Genomic DNA, 21,041 nt, shown 5'->3' with positions numbered 1-21,041 from the left:
TCGCGTTCCCTGAAATGGGAAAAGAAAGCAGAGGGTCTTCTTGTTCAGGCTCTGCAAAACTTCGGTGTATTTACTACAAGCTTCTTGCATTTGTAAATGCCTTAACAGCATATGCATTTCATGTTTCTGCATTTGACCTTTTCATCACAAAATTAAGGCAGAACTACTAACGATTTTCAGATTGACCCGGCTGTATGGTAAGCAGAACAATGACAGCATGTATTAGTATGGTTGTATCTCGATATAGCAAGACTCACCTATCTGGGATTTTCCAGGATCCATGAGAAACTGTTCCGCACAGTCTCTGCCAGAACAAAAAGTTTGAAATTTTCTTAAGGCGTGCCTTCAAAGTCAGAATAGATGAAAGTGCTAAAGGGCACTGTACCCAAACAGTGGTACCTGACAGGCTTAGGTCATAGCAAAAGTCACACAGTCCCTTTCCCCACCCCCACAGGTTATAAATCTGCGCACCATTCGACCAATGGATATTGAAGCAGTGGAAGCCAGCGTTATAAAGACAAACCATCTTGTAACTGTAGAAGGAGGTTGGCCGCAATTTGGAGTAGGAGCTGAAATCTGTGCCAGGATCATGGAAGGTACCAAGTTTTCCAATATACATGTTGATCTCATTCCCTAGTCTAAATCCTGACGACTTCTTGATAAAGCCAGATGAAGGCAAAGTTAGGGTTTTGTATCTGAGGAGCTTGAGCCTAGCTGTCTTGCTCTAGAGATTTTCACAGGGTGGATCTAGCTCGTCTTCTGTTGCGAGTAATTCTTATCCCAGGAGCTTGACTGTGTGAGCAGCAGGATGGAAACTTTTTGTCTAAACTATAGTGCATGAAAATAAAAGAGGAACAGCTCTCTGGAATATTAGAGCTACAGGAACAAAATTGTTTAAATAGACTAAGAATCAGAAATTGAATTAAGAGAAAACCATAGTGCATGGCAACCTGACAACTGTCTTCTATTTCAGGACCTGCCTTTAACTACTTGGATGCTCCAGCTGTACGTGTTACTGGTGCAGATGTTCCTATGCCTTATGCAAAAATTTTAGAAGATAACTGCATACCTCAAGTGAAGGATATAATATTTGCAGTGAAGAAAACTTTGAATATCTAAGTTGTAAATACATGTTTTAAAGTCTTGCTTTACAAAGTATTAATGGTGTAGGGCAAATTGTATGCATAACTTTTGTTGTATAGCTACACGAACTTTTGTACAGTGGGTAAAGTATCGTGACCTCCCAGAATATTTATATGGGGTTACCCTCTAAGCCACGCTTCATATAAGCAACAATGTGGTAATGCTTGTTTGTTCAACAGTACAGGTGGGTTAGTGCTACTGTATGTGGAGAAATCCTATTCTAAATTCAGAGTGTGGAAAAAATCCTCTATTTCTGCTTGGCTTGTAATTACCAGACCAGCTGTGTTAAACCACCTGTAGTGGTGGTTGGGTGAAGAACTGCAGTGAGCAAGCAGAGGCCCTGAGCCTAGCCCTGGAATGCTGTACAGCTCTCTAGGAGCCCACGGTCGCAAGGCTTATTAAAGGTGAATGATCAAACTGGAGTGAGTGATGCCTTGCTTTTCAGTTCAACAGTTAAGTGCAATTGTGTGCACAAAGTGGCTTTGCAAGCCTGCGGTGTGGGCTGAGAGATTGCTAATGTGTTTAGTTTGAAGACCACTCCACTTGTGCAGAAATCTTCTGCACAAGAGCTTAAATACTGAAGAGAATCAGGATCTTTATGTGATTGGGAAACACTACCTAATATTTCTTTACTAGCTGCTACATAGTGCGATAAAAGTATACTTTTCCAGATGCTTTGCTTTTATGTTTTTGGTTTGGGGTTTTGTTTGTTGGGTTTTTTTTAAACTCATCACATGGGCTAACAACAGCAGGCTCAAACTACAGTTCTTACTGTAGCCAAATCAGGACAAGTGCAAAAGAAGTTATTTTATTCGGACACACTGAGCCTGGGTCTGAAGCAGCAGTTGTGTAGATTGTGTGTGGAGAGCTGGAAAGCAGTCACAGCAGCCCTTCAGCAGATCGCCACACACCAGGGTAAGTCCTGACAGGCAGGGACAGCTCCGCCAGGCTTTGTACAGCAGCTTCTGGTACAGTGAAAGCTGCCTACAGGAGTCTGTGCGGTGTGGCTTGCTCTAGACCCTGGGTAGGCAGCCCTTCCACTGAACTGTTGGGGAGGAGAGACTTACCTCTGTAAGTAGACAGAAGAGCTCAGGTCCTATTTCAGTCAAGGGCCAGGAATACATTTCAGGGTACTTCTTTTAGCAGAAGTGCTATTAGGTTCTTAGGAAGGCTGGCTTGCAGGTGCAATCCTAGCTGAACATACCCACCACCACACTGCTGAAGGAATTCCATTAACATTTTAATAAAAATGACTGAATATCACAGGTTACATGAAACTTTGTACAGACATTCTCTGCATAGTAACAAACACTGATGTACTTGAATTTAAAAAAATGGATTATCTGCAATCCTATAAAGTGCAATTTATTTAAGGTTTTAAATCAAAAACAATCTTTCAATAAAGTTTAAGCTGGAGAATTAACTTGAAGTAACTTTGCATTTAACTAAATCGAGAATAATATCCCAGTGCCCTGTTAACTCCCATTTCAACTGTTTCCTCATTTAAAAAACACTTTCCCTTAGAGTTACAGGTAGGATGTCCATTTAAACACGAGACAGCATTTTTATTCCACCAGCAAATATGGTGGGAAAAAGATTTAATTCTCCAGTTCCCTCACCTGTGCAGTATGCTTTAAGGGGTGGGGGGGGTGGATTATCTAAAACGAAACTTGCTGATTCAATGCAGCAAGAATTAAGATGAGTTACAAGTGCATGAAAAGAGTTGGAAAAACTGGGCAGACTAAAACTACATTCCTGTAATTTGAAAAAAGGCGTGGAATAGAGCTAGAAAAAAATGCATTAATTCACCATGATCATGGTCATTCCTGTTTTCAGATTTTTATTCAGGTATACAGAAGTTGCTGTACCCCTGAAACTGTAGCTAGAGAACAAAGTTCTTGAAATCAAGTAAAGAATGGACTACTTATCACAGTATGGCAACGCAATTCAAACATGGCAGTGCTGCTACTCAAGGGAAGCTGAAAGAGGGGTAAACAGAGCTACAGCGTGATGAGCTGCTATATGCTGGTGGATCAGGTGCTGGTCAGGAGGGTCTTGTTCCTAGACAGCACAGGAGGGGGAGAGGGAATTCAATCCTGGTGTGACCAGCAGCCTCAGCTGATCCTGGGAGCACTGTAGTCACACGTCTGTGTTTTCTTCAGAGTTCCTTTCTGAAAATTTTGGATGGAGCTGAGTAAGGCTCCTCGGCTTGCACTGACATCGGGCTGCGGGCTTGGCTGCGTTGGCACCTCTGTACTCGGAGGAGGAGCTGCTGGTGGCAGGGGTGGCGGTGGCGGTGCTGGGGGTATTGACGATGCTCCTGTTGAGTTGAGGAGAGAAGATGTAGTTCGATTATGTCAAGAAGGTCCTGCCACAGAGGACTGCAGCTGCTTAGCTGGACTTGGTCAGTCCTGCGCTAGTCACGTCATTCCTTGAATGGCAGTGGAGTGTGAAGAACAGAACAGATGAAAAAATGCCAAAGTGATCAAATCCCTCTATCTGCGGGTGAGTTGTGTCACCTGAGACACAGCCTAAAGTGCCTCAGTACTCAAGGATGCAAAACCCGACTCAAATGTGATCTGGCACCGAGGGAAATGGAGATCACTTAATGGGACTTCCCAGCTTCAGTTTCTCTTTGTCCCCAGTGAAGCAGTTTGCTCTTTGGGTCATGAACAGTGAAAAAGACTGGAAGCAAATCTTGCTACCTGTTCTTATTTACATGACTACATTCTTACAAAGGACCACATCGCTGTAGTATATGTGATGACTGCTTGGTCATATTATTTTTAAAAGTACTAACTGCAGATAGAGTTCTCTGGAAGTGTTTTTACACTTCCACAGTACTGTCAGACTCTCCGAACATGTAACAAATGTTTGTTTCACAGGGTGAATGAATCACAACCATCTGCCACTCACACCACTTGCCTGCGTCTCCTGCTCCCACCAGTCACCTTTGCATTGTGACCCTTGCTTTCTACGCCAGTCACATCCATCTCCTACTTCTCCTCATGCCTCAGCCTCTGCTGAGTCCTGACTCCCTGGGAAGCCCGAGCCCACAGCGGTGCATGCAGGCAGTAGCCCAGCAGTGAGGTGCTTCCTGGCAGCTCAGACCCAGGCAGGTGGCCTTACTTCCCCCAAGCAGCTCTCCCAAACACCCTGATCTTGTGCAACTCTGCTGCTGCACATTGCACCATCATTTCTACACAACTATAATCAAAGATCCAGGTAGGAGTAAGAGCAAAGACCTTCAGAGGTGACCGCTTGCCGTTCCACAAGACACCCACATGAAGGTGGGATTTGCAGCCCATCACCAGCTATATAGGGAATTATGGGCCTGTCTTGTCTCATATATTCTGGAATTAGTAGGGGCATAATGATTAATATCTTAGAACTAGTCAACAGTGAATTTTGAATCCATCATCTAGATCATGAGTTACTCCACAGTAAGACTAGAGAGACAAATGACACCTATAATCTTAACACTTGCTTCCAGTAGCTCTAACCTATATAAAAAAGAGGAATATACTAAAGAGGAATATACTGGTATGTGGCAGGAACTATGATACTAAAGGACAACAAAGCACAACAACATGAGGCCAACCAAAAGACTATGGTTACTGAAGTAGAACTGCTTGCTATGAAGTAAGCAAATACCAAGCAGTTAAAGGACATTATGCCACATGGACTCAAGAGGTATTTCGATCTAGGAGAAAGCTCAGCTACAGAAAACAAAAAGCAAGCAAAGTTCTCTGTGCTCCACTTCTCTCTCAATTCTTCACTAACACTTGCTGTCAGACTAACAAGTAATAGTAAAAAAGTAACTGCTGTAATTAAAAAAAGCAGTTATACTAGATTAAAGTCGTAACTCAAAGCTGCCTCATTTTCTATCTGTACCAGTCTGAAGGGAGACTTTTCCCATATGGGAGCAAGCTCAAAATGCACAATATTCGCACAAAGCATCCAATTTTGCCAGAGTACATTAATACATGCTGTGATTGTACCACTTCCAACTCCAGGAGAAATTCTCACTAGCATGTGACAACAAAACATGGAAGTACATATTGGGCTCATCTTCACCCTCCTCCCTTCCAGAGGAAATACTCAAGTCCTAGTAGAAATATCAGAGATCAATTGAAACAATTTAATGTGCCTGTTGCATGTGGATTAACTGCTCCCTTAAGTAATCGAAACATTACACAATGTTAGCACAAACAAATAAATTGCATATTGATGCCTTGGAGCCATCTAACTTATCCAATTCTACTTTTTACACTAGCCAAAGATGTAAGTCAATTTATTATTAAAAATATTGGAAAACCATCCCCTAGGTTAGAGTCATTCTGTTTCTCATGTGTGTACCAACTGCCAGCAGAGCACAGCAAAGCAAAACTTGACACTTTGCCAAAGAAAGAACAAGACCAAGAACAGATTGAGTAACCACTTTTGTGGTTGAAGTGGTCAGAGCAGAACACTATAGGACTGGCGTACCAACGCTATCAGCAAACTGATCCAATGAACAGCTGTAAAAAAGCCAAGACCAGCTAATCATAAATGAAATGGTTTGAAAGAGATGCAAGAACTGCAGAGAACAAAGACAAGATTTTTGGCTGGAATTGCAAGGTGAGGTTCAAGAGGCTATGCAAGTAGTTTTATAAGACACAATAGGGAATGACCATGAAATCAGCAGCCAGGACTCTGTATGGAATACAAATACAATGGTAACATATGCAGTGAAAGAAGGTACACATTTGACAGACAGGGGTGCAAAAATCCACAAAGTGCTTGGATCACTAAGTATTATTAGGCCAAGATTCCATGTGTTGTCTTCAAATTTTGGTCTGGTTATTTTACAATGGGGGTAGAAAAGACAGGGAAGTAGGGGGAGAAGCCACCGTCCTTCCTGGAAAATTGTTAAATTCCTCAGGACTCACTATTATTGAAATTGAGCTGCCAACAACATCATAGATTTAAACTCTTGTGAGACTGATTACAAACAATGATACTCTTACACCTGAACTCTGCCTTAAAACATAAATATACACAGGTTTTAGAATGGTATCTGACTAACTACAAGCATTACATATTGAACCTGTTAATTAAGACCACGATTTTGAAAATCTTCAGATCCATTCATTTCAGTCAGTCAATCAAAACAAAGCTGTCCTTCCCTTTTTGACACAAGAGATGCAAAGGAAATCTCAGTTCACACTTGTGTACTCACATGCAGTTGCATCTACAGATTAAATTGTTCTGCAAAACAGTGAAACATTTTCCTGTATTTACTAGAAAAATACATTTGAGACAAGTGCTCAGTTATCACTAGACCTTTCCAATACACGTGTTGAAAGAAGTTCCCTGCAAACACACATTTTACTCATTCATGCAGTTGTAAGAATAAAACACTCAAACAAGAACTTACCAAGGGTTTTTTACAGGGACATTTTTGTTAAAAGAGTGTGTTAAAAGGAATAGGAAGTAAATCAGATGCTGTAAACTTGATGCCTGAATTGAAACAAAAACTTAATTATGAATTTAAAGTGACAGTAGTTGTGCAAACAGCATTAAAAACTTGGCTGAGAATGGGATGCAAACAAAGAAAATCATTTTAGTGATAGAGTTTTTAAAGATGCTGTATTTCATTAAAATAATCCGTAAGAATGTTCAGATCTTTTTCTTCTATTCCCTCCCAATACTAAGCAAGTTCAAGATTTGCATTCAACTTTCCCATACAGAAACAGAGCATCTTTAAAGAGATAAATCAGCATTAGCTTACTTTTCCGAAAATTCACGTTCAAAATGATGCATGCTCTATTGAAGACAGCAGAGAAAGAGAGAGGACACAAGTTAATCATCCGGTTCTTGTGTTAAAGTAAGAAAAACAGATACTGTTAGCTGAAAAGTTAGTACAAAAATCAACACATTCTTATTCACTGACAAACAGGAGGATAGCAGATTGACTATTTCATATTACATATACAATACTTTGTCTGATTCTGAATACGAACCACCATTTTCCATGCTATAAGCATTATTATACTTAATGAACAAATACAACACACATGCTTTCAGTTGCACATGCCATAATTCAAGCTTTACAAGATTAAAGTGCATTTAGAGAGATTTAGCAAGAAATCTGCAGGAAGATTAGCCATGGAAGACAAAATCCATTCAGTTGAAGGAACACATCCTGTCATATTAACACCTGTATTTACACTTACGCTGCACGAGTCAGAGGCACTCCAGAAGAGCACTTACTAAAGCATTCAGATTGTCTTACAGAAAGGTGAAGGGCAGAAAAGATGCAGTGTATGGGTGTCTATGAAACATATGTTGTACTGAAGGATTCAGGACAACCAGCACAGAAAGAGACAGCTAAAGTTAAGAACAACTCTTTCACTTTATTCCTGCAGGGAAGCCCAGGGAAGCAAAAATGGCACCCTCCAAACTTTTCTCTATTGTAAGACAGCTGGCTGGTATTTTATGGGCTTATTGGATTTAGAGAAGATGCAGTAAAGTTTTAAATAACCCATACCAGTGTTCTGCATCCCTTCTGATCCTAGCCACAGCTCATAGCCACAAAGAAAAACAAGAGATTTTCAAGGAAGCAAAGAATTGAGCCAGTGGAGAAAAAAGAAACATTGAAGGGAGAATGCCAGAAACATAGGAAGTTACATTAGAATCACTTGCCACAATCTAAACAATGTATTTCAAAGATATTATTTAGCCGAGTATCTGCACGAAAACCAGCCCAAAACATAGTAGTCAATGAGAAAAGCCCATGAGAGCCTATGTTTCTAGTAGACACCTTTCCCCTCAAAGCAGGTCATGCATTCAATCCTACTACTGCAGCTGACGTTACAAAGACAGCTGAAGCCAGCAATCATTTTATTTCTGCGTATGTTTTCCATACTAAGCACTCTGCTGCAAGCTAAGTCTCACAAGGCCTTTGTTCAGAGACAAAGCACCTCTCAACGTGTCAGAAACCCCCTGAACAAGGTTCCTTCCCCAGGGCCTGTCAGCCTGGAGCCTGTTCCCCTTTGGTCAGTGTCTCTCGTTCTGCACCGACCCACACACTACGTTGATTTGGTTCGTTACAGGCCAGGACAAGGGCAAGAGCTTCTGTTGGGTACACGTTTCCATGTCAGCCTTCATTTTGCCACAGCATCACCTCAGCAAGATGCTTTGAGATGCCATGATTCTAACACAACCGCGACCAAACCAGAGAGACAGACTGAAAGCTTCATTCCCCTTTTGAGAGTCGTCTCGCCACACTGATACCCGCAAGCAATTTTGGTTTAGAGGCAAATATCCATAGTAAGTACAAGGGAACTGGCAGAGAGAGAGAGAAGCTATTGATGCATCACTTGTCATAAAGAAAGTCCTACCATGAGGCCAGTGAGTCTTTCAGAGTCAGTAATAGCATACTTAGAACAGCTAAAACTACAACATCTCTGATGAACAAAATCAGGCATGGTAGCTTTCTCTTAGAACTAATATCTGAAGTTTCATCTATGAATTCTACTTGCAAAAGCATTCCTGAAATGGTGACACTTGCCTTTATACCCAACCAAAAGGATCAAAGCACACTAAAGCACTTTCCGATTTGAATGCAGGTAGGGCCACGTGCACCATTGTCAAACGGGGCTGATCACCGTAAGTCACCATGAGCACACTGGCAGCAGGATGATTGACACACTGTGACAATGTGGTTTGAACAGCAGAGACAAGTTTTGAGCCTAAACTTAAGCCATTTTTAGCCATCTGAGCTACGTCTACATATAAACCTGCATCACAAGCTCAAAACTTGAAAGAGCTTTCAATCAAGTTCCAACAAGTTCAAGTTAAAACATAAGTAAAAGGTAGCTTTATTGCAGAAAAAAAATATGGTTTCTAAATATCTGTTCATTTTGGTGGCATAAGGTTTTCTTTTGCGTTTTCAGCTACTTCCTTATTAAAGCGTACAGAACTTGAAATAAACCTTACAGCTAAGAGTCAGTACATCCAGAGAACAGCACTGTAATTGTGCAACACAGTAACAGTAATTATCTTGTTTAGACTAACTGGGAGAAGTTAGTTCATAAAATATACACTTCAACATACCCTCAACTTGAAGGAGAAATGACTAATTTGAATTTCAGCATGACTGATTTGAATTATATCACACAGACCGCAGTGTTCTTTGAAGGATCATCCACAGCAAACACAAATTTGATTCCATCGCTTTAGTTAACAAGTTGTGCTGTGTAGAAAGTTCTTGGGACTAGAAATCATATGGCATGAGTCATCATAACAAATGGCAATGCTAAGGACTGCTTCCCTTCTAGAAATGTATTCCATTAACACCTTTTGCTGTTAATGTTTGCCAGTGCTCCTCTTCTAGCCTTTCAGACTGAAGCACATCCACTATCACTCAATATTCAGATTTGTAATCAAACTTTCATGAGCATTTCTATTGCCCACTCAAGCAGATTCTTCACCACTTCCCACCACCTGTCCTAAACGTTAGCAAAACTGTTTGCACAGCTACCAGAAAATTGGAAAACAGAATTGGCCAAAAATAATACAGATATTATTTTTAACCCAAATCAGTCTCTGACTTGTTTCTGCCAGTTCTACTGTTGTTATCAATGGGCTATGGCAGAACTAGGGATATTTATGCAGCCTAAGCCACTGAATTTGTCACACCCCAAATCCCTGAAACTACAACAGAGCAGTACAGGTGTAAAGAGACAATACACAGAAACAAGGGATCAACAAACCATTAACATCAGAACAAATGCATACTACAACATGAGGCCCAGAAAATGTCTGGGAAGTAGCAAGCACTTAAGACTGTATGGGTAAATCATATAATGTATATCTCAAGAAAGGTTATTAAATGAAAAAGAACATTATTAAAAGTTTCCTCAAAGAGAGCACGTGCCCACACTTAGGATGACACAAGATAAATGTCCTCTCTGTGTTCCATCCTTGAAAACCACCATCCCTTAACCATCCTTTGAATAACACCCACAGTTGAGGGCCTGGGGGAAATAAAAAACAAAGAAAATGACAAACACTGTAATGACACTTGAACTTACCTGCTGTAGAGGGCGGAGTGGGGGATGATGGAGATGTTAATGGGGAACTCGCCCCAGAGCCTGCTAAATAAAACAACAGTCTAGTAACTAAAGCTGTGACATTAAAATTCAACACAGTCAGACAAGACAGATTGTTGGAAACAGGCCAACTTTATTGACAGAAGATCCAATCCTGCTTCCACTGAAATCTTGGGAAAGATTCCCACGCACAGGAACAGTGTCATTCAGACCCAGTCTGAACAGAGAGGCTTTACAGTACACAGTATCAGACGAGCTCCAAACACGTAAGTGCACTCAACAGTATTCCTCAATGGGAAACACTTCCTTTCTGTTGCTTAGGCTGTTGGATTTCTGCATCCAAATTCTGTTCTCAAGAGTTGTGCCACTGCATGGATGGCACCCCATTTCTCCTTCTAAGAGATGATTTACAGTCAGTTACTGTACTCCACAAGGTACTCTGATATCTGACTATTGCACAATAGGCTGCTTTTGGACACATTTTAGCCAAGCAAGTCAACTCTGTTGAACTGTTCGGTAGTACTGACCATCCCTTTTAATTAAATGAAGACCTGTCAAAGGCTCTGTTGTCTTAGAATTTGGCACTGAGGCAGCAATTAAACAGACAATTGTCTCATTCATCTTAACACCTTACTACAGAACACAGATCATCACCAAGTTTCTCCCTGAAGGCTGCATTATTAAATGGCCCAAAATGGATGTTATTACTATTCCACTCAAACACCAAACAGAATGAAAAGACAGGTTTGGTTGTTTTTTTTTTTTTTGAGGAATGAGGCACAGAGAGGACACATTATTTTAAATTAGGCAGCTGAAAATCTAACACTGACAATATTTTTAAGTCCTTGATTCATCTATTATTAAATACCCAAACCAGTAGTGTCAGGCTTTGGTAGTCCAATATTAATGTGTGAACTGATGGTGACCCTGGATCTTTTAGGCCAGAAAATGACAGCAACAACAAAAACATTGACATAGCCATGTAGAAGCAAGCTCTTCTCTCTGTAGTTACCTGAGTTATTTGAGTTGCTGTATTTTGCTGAGTGTTCTTCCCCACTTTCATAGGCAGACCGTTTTGACTTCTTTAAGACAGAGCAGAAGAAACAGAAGATGGGAATGAATAATCACTTTCCATGATAAGGATTGAACCAACACACAGCTTTCTAACAACCATCCACTATATCACACAAGGTTTATCAATGCCTAACATCCCTCTCCCCACACCCAACATGTGCTGCCACAATGACAACAGCAGCAAGGTTCTTCCGCATTCAAATATCTCCAGACAAGCAACCAGGGCAACTCCAGTGCCCTCCGACCACAAGGGAATGGCAGAAAACTGACCCACCAAAAAGGAAGAGAAACACAGACAGTGTGCTGCAGGAGCAGACCAAAAAAGGCTCCAATACCCTCACCGGGCAGCAAGAAGCAGCACAGGTTGTCATCTGTGTATGAGGTGTTAAGTTTTCATACAGCAACCTCAAACAGGTTAAAACAACATGCAAGTCAGCTACCATTGTAACTTAAACTTTTTAGGAAATCTATTGCTTAGCTACAGAAGTGAAAACAATCAGGACAGAAAAACACAGGACAGAATAGAGCAACGTACCTGTGGTTGTGCATGCTAAACATTCAAAAAAGATACATGCCTTTTTCTGTGTGAGAAACCTATTTAAAGATTGCTTACTTTTCGTGCTAAGATCTTCCTTTTCTTTTTTTCTTCTTCAGAGCCATGATGAGATTGAGCTCTTGTCAGCCTTCTGTGCTGGTGAATCTTCGAAATGAAGGGAAAACCAGAAAAAGACCATGTTAAGATCTTAAACATTCTCAAACAAGGCATATGTTTGGGGTACAAGAAAACACACTGTAGTCACTTTGCATGTTTAGTTTTCTTTTTTTCTTTTTTTCTTTTTTATCTTTACTGTTGCTGGTAGAGGGTGGACCCTCATACTGCAGTTAAAAGGATCCTTTAACTTAGGAGCCACTGCCTGTGAAGCTGCATCACCTAAAACAGTGAAATGCTTTACAGTCAACAGCTGTTCTACAACTCCTCATACTGCATTTTTGGGAAAGCAAATCTGTTGATGAAAGCATTTATTACTCAAAATCACTTTTGAGTAAAAACTCACTTTCCCCATGTAAAAGTGATAAGAGCAAATGGAATGTCTGTAGGAAATACAGTAAAGAAATGCAGACGTTACCAATTTCTGTTCTTCTGTTAATCGCTTTTCTATGCATTCCTTGGAGGTTTTCAATGCCTCTTTTAGCTTAGTAGGAATCTAATAGAGAACAGAGAAAGAAAATCATAGCACAAAACGTGATAAAGGAAAACATAACTTCATCGCTCAAAACTCACCATTCATCTGATTATGTTGCTCATCTAAAGCCCCAAGTTCTGACACTATTCCCCCTTAGTGAAAGAAAAAAGAAGACCCTAGATGCATGTTTTCCACTCCAAACCTAGCTATAGATCTAACAGCAGTGTCAAAGAAACACTGAATAATGGAAGGGATACTCTAATGGCAGGGACAGCTAACTATTTTGATACTCCAGTCACATCCCCAAAGTGCCATGAGGCTGACCACACAAGACACACAGCACATGCCCTCCAGGAGAGTAGCTCCCCAATGGGAGCAGATGTGGCTTCCCAAAAGTCCCAGCACTGCAGCACTGGAGCTGGCAACAATGTGCTGATGGATGGTCTCACCTAGCAAAACCAGTTTCCACAGGGCTTAGCAATTCGTTTCCTCTCACTGCTAGGGACCCACATTACTTAGCAGCCTCTGCTCAGATAGAGTGCCATCATTAGTCATGCAAATGAGCTCCAGGACAGAAACTGCACTCGAACACTCACGGGTCACACCGTGCTGCCTTTCTAAGGCGTGATATAATGTTCTTGGCTACAATTCAGCAAACGAATCCAAATACTGATGGCAATTGCCATAAAGCCAAATAAAGCCAGCTCTTCTCTACCCTGCCTGTCGATTAATGCGTAGGTACCCACAGCCTGGCACTTCCACAAACAACAGCAAATCAATGTTCAGCGGTACCTTAAACTGTGGTTTCTCGGAGTTTGTTAGCAGTACATCACTGAATAATCTGTGAGTGGATGAAGAAAAGAAAAAAAAATTAAAAGTAATATTATTTCCAAGAGATAGGCAGAAGCACAGCGAGAATACTACTGGTACTGTTCGCTTAACTCTCTTTCTCCTTTTCCTTCTCTGTCCTTATCCCTAGGCCACTGTTTGGTTTTCTTCCACAGGTTTTTATGTGCTGCTTTTTATGTTCCGTGCACTGCTGTAGAATTAGCAGCATCCAGCCCTCAGAATGTAGCCACTACTGATGGCAGAGTAAGTAAGACTGTGTGAAGTATTTTGAAAGCTGATAGAACAGGTACAATTATTAAAGGCAGAGAAGGGTTCCCCCAAAAGAGTGCCTTTTCCTTAAAACTACATGGATTCTTTAATGAAAAAAGATTACCAGAGACTTTATTTTAAATTTCCCTGAAACAAAATCATTGCTCTCTAAGAAAACTCTCTTAGCATGACTACTGTTTTAGCATTAACAAGAACTATGTGAAAAACCAATGAGTGAACTTAACATCTGAAAATATCTGCATTCTTGTCTGTACTCTGGCAAAGACAACTAAAGCTAATAGTCTAATATTTTTGCTCTCCCCTCTACGGTATCAGCAGCAACAGCACAAATGATTAATCCTTTTCCATCCAAAACAGAGACACTAGAGGGCAATGGTAGTCTGAAAATAAACTGGTTAGCCCATTTCAAGATACTTTGTTCTGGAGAACATACTAGAAAACTGTCCCAGAAAGAGATCTCAAGCTTGGCTCTGAGGTAAATATTTCAGAGATCTTTTGTTGCTGTTCCCTATGGAAAATTATCACAGGTCTGTACTAGAGAAAACAAATTCAAGTCTAGAATCAAGTTTATCAAGAATAGTATTCCATGAAAAATTCAGAAATTAAGCAAATTTTAAAAGACTTTTTAAAAAAAAGAAAAAAAAAATTCACTCTTGTTTACTGGGCATTTTTCTGACTCTTTCCGATTACCTGTCCTTGCAAAATTAAGCAAACTCATATTTTATATGGTTATAATAAATAATAAAGCTTAATAAATAAATTACATCAATTGCTTTAAGTTACATTAATTGCGTTGCACGTCTACATAGAACACTTTCATGAAGAGTACTGGTATGAAGGGAATGTAGCATAATGTCCTACATATCAGATACAGCTGGGCATGGATTGTTTGTTGACCATCTTTTAAGACCTCTATATTCCTGTATTCACAGAGTTTTCTCATAGTAGTCCTCCCCTGCTTACATTCTTCTCCCTACCTCCCACCTCCTTTAAGAGCAGAGGAAGGGAGGAGCAGAAGGAATTGAAGGCTGAGACAAGCCTGCAGTGACTTCCCAACCAGGAAACACAAATCTTGGAGCATGCTCTAAATTCAGTGCAATCTGTATACTGTGAGATAAGATTCAGATTTAGGTATGGGCAATCTGTCATTTGTAAGGTCATGACTCTGGCACCTCATATTAAGAAAAAATAAAAGAACCCCCCACCAGGAACTGTGGTTCTATGCTCAGCATGCTGCTGACATGTTGCAGCACAGTGATAGCAGACAATTTCCCTGGTAGTATTATCTTCTAATTGCAGACAGGTATGATCTCCAGCTCAGTCATGCACTGACACTGCTCCCTTTCTGCATCCTAGTCTCGCCCCATACCTGCCCTTACCACTTCACTGCATCACTGGGAGGACAGCCTTAAGGAAATTTATTCTGTCTAAGCTTCAGAGAATCCCTAAGCCAGCCCTGCAAGAAACCAGCCAGAACTTCTACACAACATTTCATACCCAGACCCAGTCTAAATGTCACTGCTAAGCAAAGCAAGAGATCTACTTTGCCATTCATAAATAAACTGACAGCAAAATCTACTGAAGTAAGTCTGAAGGGGACATGCAAAAAGATTCGTTATTCCAAGTGCAATAAAACAATCTGTACGTGACCTTAATCATGCTTGCACTACTTTAATAGCTGGATCAATTTAAACCATAGCACCACGCTAAATAAAATGCATTCAGAACAGCTCCAACACACCAAGAGACAAATCTTAATTGAGCATCTATCATATGCACAAGGGATGAGTTCTACAAAGCCTATCAATTTTAAAGTTTCATTTGGGATACACTATACATCTCACAGAATGAGGAGCAAATCTTTCTAAAAAGGAACAACAGCAAAAAGGTTCTTCCTCCTAATATGATTAAAAACATTGCTATGAGCATAAAACAAGTAAAACAAGACTTACGGCATCTGTAAGAGCCGTGAAACAGTTGGCATGCCATTCTTCATAGCTTCACAGGTCAGAATGGATTCCAACACAGACACTACCAAAGAAAGAATAAGAATGAACACATTTTTGCACAGCAGGATAGCAAATGATTTAGGATGAACATCTGGCACTGCTGTGTGATGTCCCCCTAAGCATTGCATCAACCAAGCAGTGATGAAGCTCTGTGGTGTGTGTTTTTTATTATAATGTTACTATTACACATACAAACTTTTCAAGAATGTTAGACATGATGCAAGGGAATTCAGGCATCTAATTACTTACTACACACTGCTTTATCACTTAGTTAAAAATGTTTTAATTATATGCTACATATATTTCAGGAAGAACACATTTTCTATTTTTACACATGAATAACTAATTCTTTCCAATCACAGGCTGCAAAGAACTTAGGCTGCTATTTCACAGCACTTCAGCTTAGGTAAAAGGTAAAAGTCCCCAGGAAGCTGAGACTGACATTTTCTCAATTGTATACTAACCAACAAATACTGATGGTGCAGGAGGGAAGCTGTCTACTGGAATCGTATCTGGGGGTCTTCCGTATGTCATTTCATACAGTAAGTGTCCAAAGCAATGTACATCAACACCTTCTAAAGTCTGCGGAGGAACAAAAAATAAAACCACAACTTGCTGGAACTAATCAGTTTTTCACAACTGGTTTGAAAATGTGCAATAACCCATTAAAGAAAAAGAGTGGTCTTGCATTTGAAGACAGAAAAGAGGAACCATTAAGACAGTTCCTAACCACAATCATTTCCCCGCATAACTTTAGCTCAAATGAAATCTTCACACCTCAAGCTAAAGAAGGTACCGATGTCTTTCTGTACGTGATGATACAGATGGTATAGCAGTATAGTTATGTTCTGTAAAAATGTGTAAAGTAGTAAACTCTTCTCATACACCACAGTTTAGAGGGACATACATTGTTACAAATCACAACTAAACACATTTTCCTAGCTAAGTCAAATAGCAAAGAATGAGATTCATAATATGACCAGCTGTCACTTTACAGGGAGGTAGATCAAAAAAAAAAAAACACAGAAAAAACGCATACCAAACAAACCTAGGAGAGTCTCCTTCACTCCTCCTTAGGTTTGTACAAGCTGTACGTACATGCTAAGCTCCTAGACAGCATATTTCCGAGATTATTTTTTTTTTTTAATCATGTTTAAACAGAAATGGCTCCTTTTACTGGAAGCTTTGATGGCACTGACAGATTTGGACTAACCATGAACTTTTGATCGTTCCTTTGACAACAGAGTAGAACTTGTTTAGCAAGGGCAGCAAGCAGCTGTCTCATGATGCTGTAGGGAATTTATTACAATGAGCACTTAAAGGCAGTGCAAGATGCTGGCTAAAAGACTGTATTGCTGCAACAGGGCAAGTTTGTTTGCATACTTTTGTAGGAAGATAGTATTTTGCTTTGCAAGCCTGCAGTTAAGAGACATCCTTCAAACAAATAAAAACCAGCTTTTAATAGGTAGACGCCTGCAAGCATCTAATCAATTTTCACAGTATCCACCAAAGACAAGGCTGATTACTACTCCCAGCTAAGACCAAGTAATAAGCTGTGCTCATTGTACAGACATACAAGTGAAAAAGTGTGGTAGACAATATGCACATTCCTATGAAATACAAGACCAACATGGAAAGAGATCTTAAAACAACTGCAGTTCACCTCTATTTCTGCCAGCACTGTTGTCACAAAAACACTCACCTGCACTCCCCTTCTACCTGCTTACCTTTGGCCTCAGCCTCACTCCAGTGTGCTGCAACAAAACTTCTGTGCAGCCAGACAGTGATTTGGAGGAAACAGAAAAGGGATTTGATGGAGAAAAGCTCAGTTTAAAAAAAGGGAGTTGAGAGAGGTTTTTTTCATCCTAGTCAGTTCTCCACAAACAGAAGTTGAGGATAAAGGGATGCATAAGAGTCAGCTGAATTAATTGTCTGAATCTTACATTAATTTTCCGAAACTGTGAAAAGTATGATCGATAAAATGATGGAAGTCCCAACAAGGAATTTTCTAGATCCAGTAACTTGCAGGTGTCCCCATCCAACATCACATTGGCAGAGTGAAGATGGCCATAAGGAAATCCTTTCTCATGCAAGAATTTTAATACCTGAAAAAAATCCAATACAGAAGCACTGTCTCAGGATCTTAAATGCTCCGATATTAAAGCAGATAAATACATAATAAATGAGGCCCCTATTTGGAATGCTTGCTCGAGTTGATCTTCTATCTACACCATCTTTGGCTGACTATTCATTTCCATTTCACTGGTAACATTTCTGACAAAACAAACATTTGATGCTGATCCTCAAAACAGGCTTGAAGACACCTCCCAAAGAGATCCGGAAACTAAAATTCATAATTCTACTGAATATTCTAGTTTGAATAAAAAATTAAAATAACCCACCACATTAATGACAATGAATTTATGGCACATGTTCTGCAGGCTATGAATTACTTCTTTCTCTTTTTCCACAAGGAAAAAACTACATTATCACCTCTGTGCCACCTAAGTTCCACATGTACCAACTGCCTTTTTTTTTTTCCCCGTCAGAAATGGCCTCACACATATCTAAATTCAACCCCCAGCAGCTAATCTCAATTTACAGTTAGTTTTGAAGTCTGCTGCTGAAATAAAGGTGTGCTCAAAAGTTTGTCTACTTTTTCTAGTTCAACCTGTTGGCCTCAAAAAAACCCACAAAACATAAAGGCTGGTAAATAACACACAAAAAAATACCTCTAATATTTGCCTTCCATATGTTTTTATTTGATGAAGTTCAAGACCTTGAATTTTTTTAGGATTGCAATACTTCTTCAGGAATGGGTCTTTTGGCCTTGCCTTTAAAAGAAACACACACATCAAGTATCATGCCCAGAAAAGCCAGTAATCATCTTAGTTTACTTAGCAATAGATGGTAAACAGTTTTATAAAAGACATACTATGGTCATTCCAGCAAACATTCTACCATTTGAGTTGGGGGCAGGGGGGAGACATTACCTTATAAATAAGGTCCTTTAGTGTCCCTTTTTCACTGAATGGTCTAATAACCAGCGCTGAAGATTCATTGGCAGTGGCAAAAGTGATTTTGTAAATATAGGGATGCTGCCAAAAGAAGAAAGTTTAGATAAGTTTTAGATGACGGATTCTGTAATTCATTTTTGCTCAATTCACAAGAAAAGATCTGCCTGAATTGTATATTTAAAGCAATAAATTGGACTCTGTCAGTGACATTTGCTCAAGTTACTCAGTCTCAACCCGGAGGAAATGCAAAGAGAATTTCACAAGGGCATTGTTCAATTTCCACATAAATTGAAAAAAAAAATCCACTATCTTTTTTTAACAAAACAGACTAGCCGTTTAGACACATGAAGAATCCAGCCCCATTAGCACTTACATATGAGCAGCTTTACTGCAGGTTTAAGTCATGCTAAGCTAATAAATTCATTCACGGTTTTATACAACTATGGCACACAAGGAAACTCAGCACTAATAGCTGTCATAACAGTTTTATGTCTTCAGAAATTATTATAACTGCTTCCTGCAACTTTGTGAAACCAAATGAGACAGCACAGTTGGAAATAAATTACATATGCAACACGTATACTAATTGAAATTGCTTGTTAGGAAAAGACCCCTTGCTCATGTCTTAAAATAAGACATCCATTTCAGTTTGGTTTGGGGGTTGAGAAGCCTAGTTTTCAGCCTCTTCTGTTGTGTGCATCTGCTGAGTTCCAGGAATGCACAGAGGTTTATCAGTTTAAATACCACCATTTTCAGCCAGTCTCTCACGTGCTTAACATCCTTAAAGAGAAACTCCTTTTGGAGTCAAATGCCAGTTTTTCAGACAAAGATGTCTATTGGATTTATAACGTGGCATTGCATAGGAGCTTACATTGTATTCGTGCTGAGAACATGTCACCTCATATTGCGTGGGAAATGTAATTAAAAGGTTCACACATCTTTAAATGAAAGCAACTCTAAAATTACAAAGTATGTCTACGAGGCTACATGTGCTTTTGCAAGATAAGTCCTTGACAAGCACTTCTGTCCTGGCACTATTTAAAAGTCTTCAAGTAATACTTACAGAACAGGAAGAAAGAAGTTTCACAGCATACTGTAAGTCTTTGTCAGATAAGTATTTATCAGGGCCAAGATCAGCCTGGAAATAAATAGGAAAAGAATAACCTCATAATAGATGTTGCATTCCATAAAGAAAATGGGATCTGTATTCTGCTGTCACAAATTCAGACAGCTACTTGAAGGGATATTTTGAAGGGCAAGTAAGAAATTACACATACAGAATGAAACTTGAAGAGGCTGAGTAAGGCCATGGTTTTACACTACAAAGAATCTGACTATAAATAGGTAGTATTGCCTCCTCCCTCCCCCTTATCTGATGTACATTACTACCACTGAATGAACCCTGCCAACCCCAAACTGGGGGACTGTGTGCACTGTGAACCAATAAGGCTTAAACTCCTACGTTCTTCCTCTCCAGAAAAAAAAAAAAAAAAAAAAAAAAAAAAAAAAAAAAAAACAAACAAAAAAAAACACGACACCAAACTCCCCTCCTACTGCAGGCTTTAGTGATACCCGCTCTCCAGTGAAGTCTCACGAACAGCTATACTCATGTCATTAAGAGGGCAGCACATTTCAGCACAGGGGTATAAGCAAGTGTTTAGTAACAACAACTGTTTCAATACATGTCTACCTTAAAGGAGCAATTCATGCCTCTCACCTATTAGTTTGTCAGTACAACTAAAGATCCGACTAAGAAAACCCACCACTTTAAATAAGGATCATCTTGTTATTTTCAGCGAGCAAATTTATACTGTATGTGTTCACTATAGTCAACAGCTACATCATTACAACTAAAGAAACCTGAGGTGCAGGAATGAGAACAAATGAGCCGGCACAGAAACTTGCAAACTGGATTTGCCACCAGAGGAAAGCAGCACAAGAAGCTCCCACACCACACATCCACCTAAGGGCTTGCAAGGCTTTTTCAAAGCCTGAGCTCTTGTCTGTCTCTCTCTCACTCACGCATGGTAGTCAACATAAATTAAATAAGCCAGGTTCATCAAGAAAGAATTGAGTATGAGATGAAAGCATATATACCCAGCTTAACATTAGCCGTTCCTTTGGTTGATTCTTAATCTTCATTAAGAAATATTTCTTACGTATTCGCCAACCTACCAAAAAAAAAAAAAAAAAGAGGCAGCAGCAGCTTTAATTAAACACTACTAAATCAGACAGCTTACAGGCAGGACAAGGGCTGTAAGCAAAGATAGTACTGTAATCTTAGGACAACTCGTACAGTTGGGAAAAAAAAATTAGACAAGTTTTCATGCATACATGCTCTTCTTACCTATATCTTTTAATGGTTCTACCACTTCCCACTTTGGCTCTGATCGGAAG

At 39.8% G+C, this 21,041-nt stretch overlaps 2 protein-coding genes across 2 annotated transcripts in view; one reads left to right on the top strand and one right to left on the bottom strand.

Annotated features, from left to right (window-relative positions):
- Positions 1 to 1,371, top strand: part of PDHB (pyruvate dehydrogenase (lipoamide) beta) — a 3,405-nt gene extending 2,034 nt beyond the window's left edge. Inside the window, exons 5-6 of the mRNA XM_009704431.1 lie at positions 455 to 596; positions 974 to 1,371. Of these exons, the coding sequence (XP_009702733.1) occupies positions 455 to 596; positions 974 to 1,119 (288 nt within the window). The 3' untranslated portion in view covers positions 1,120 to 1,371. The remainder of the gene's footprint in view (positions 1 to 454; positions 597 to 973) is intronic.
- Positions 1,372 to 2,370: 999 nt separating this feature from the next.
- PXK (PX domain containing serine/threonine kinase) overlaps positions 2,371 to 21,041 on the bottom strand; it is a 26,201-nt gene continuing 7,530 nt past the window's right edge. The window contains 14 exon segments of the mRNA XM_009704430.1: positions 2,371 to 3,463; positions 10,224 to 10,286; positions 11,254 to 11,323; positions 11,929 to 12,015; positions 12,443 to 12,520; positions 13,292 to 13,340; positions 15,571 to 15,649; positions 16,092 to 16,209; positions 17,571 to 17,732; positions 18,360 to 18,461; positions 18,621 to 18,725; positions 19,708 to 19,782; positions 20,742 to 20,815; positions 20,992 to 21,041. The exon segment at positions 20,992 to 21,041 is cut by the window's right edge and continues 11 nt beyond it. Coding sequence (XP_009702732.1) covers positions 3,258 to 3,463; positions 10,224 to 10,286; positions 11,254 to 11,323; positions 11,929 to 12,015; positions 12,443 to 12,520; positions 13,292 to 13,340; positions 15,571 to 15,649; positions 16,092 to 16,209; positions 17,571 to 17,732; positions 18,360 to 18,461; positions 18,621 to 18,725; positions 19,708 to 19,782; positions 20,742 to 20,815; positions 20,992 to 21,041 — 1,318 coding nt within the window. The 3' untranslated portion in view covers positions 2,371 to 3,257.

The sequence above is a fragment of the Cariama cristata genome, unplaced genomic scaffold (genome assembly GCF_000690535.1).
Source record: "Cariama cristata isolate BGI_N322 unplaced genomic scaffold, ASM69053v1 scaffold20127, whole genome shotgun sequence".
NCBI classification, from domain to species: Eukaryota; Metazoa; Chordata; class Aves; order Cariamiformes; family Cariamidae; genus Cariama; species Cariama cristata.
The sequence above is the reverse complement of the archived record's forward strand: the minus strand, read 5'-3'. Positions and strand labels throughout refer to the sequence as shown.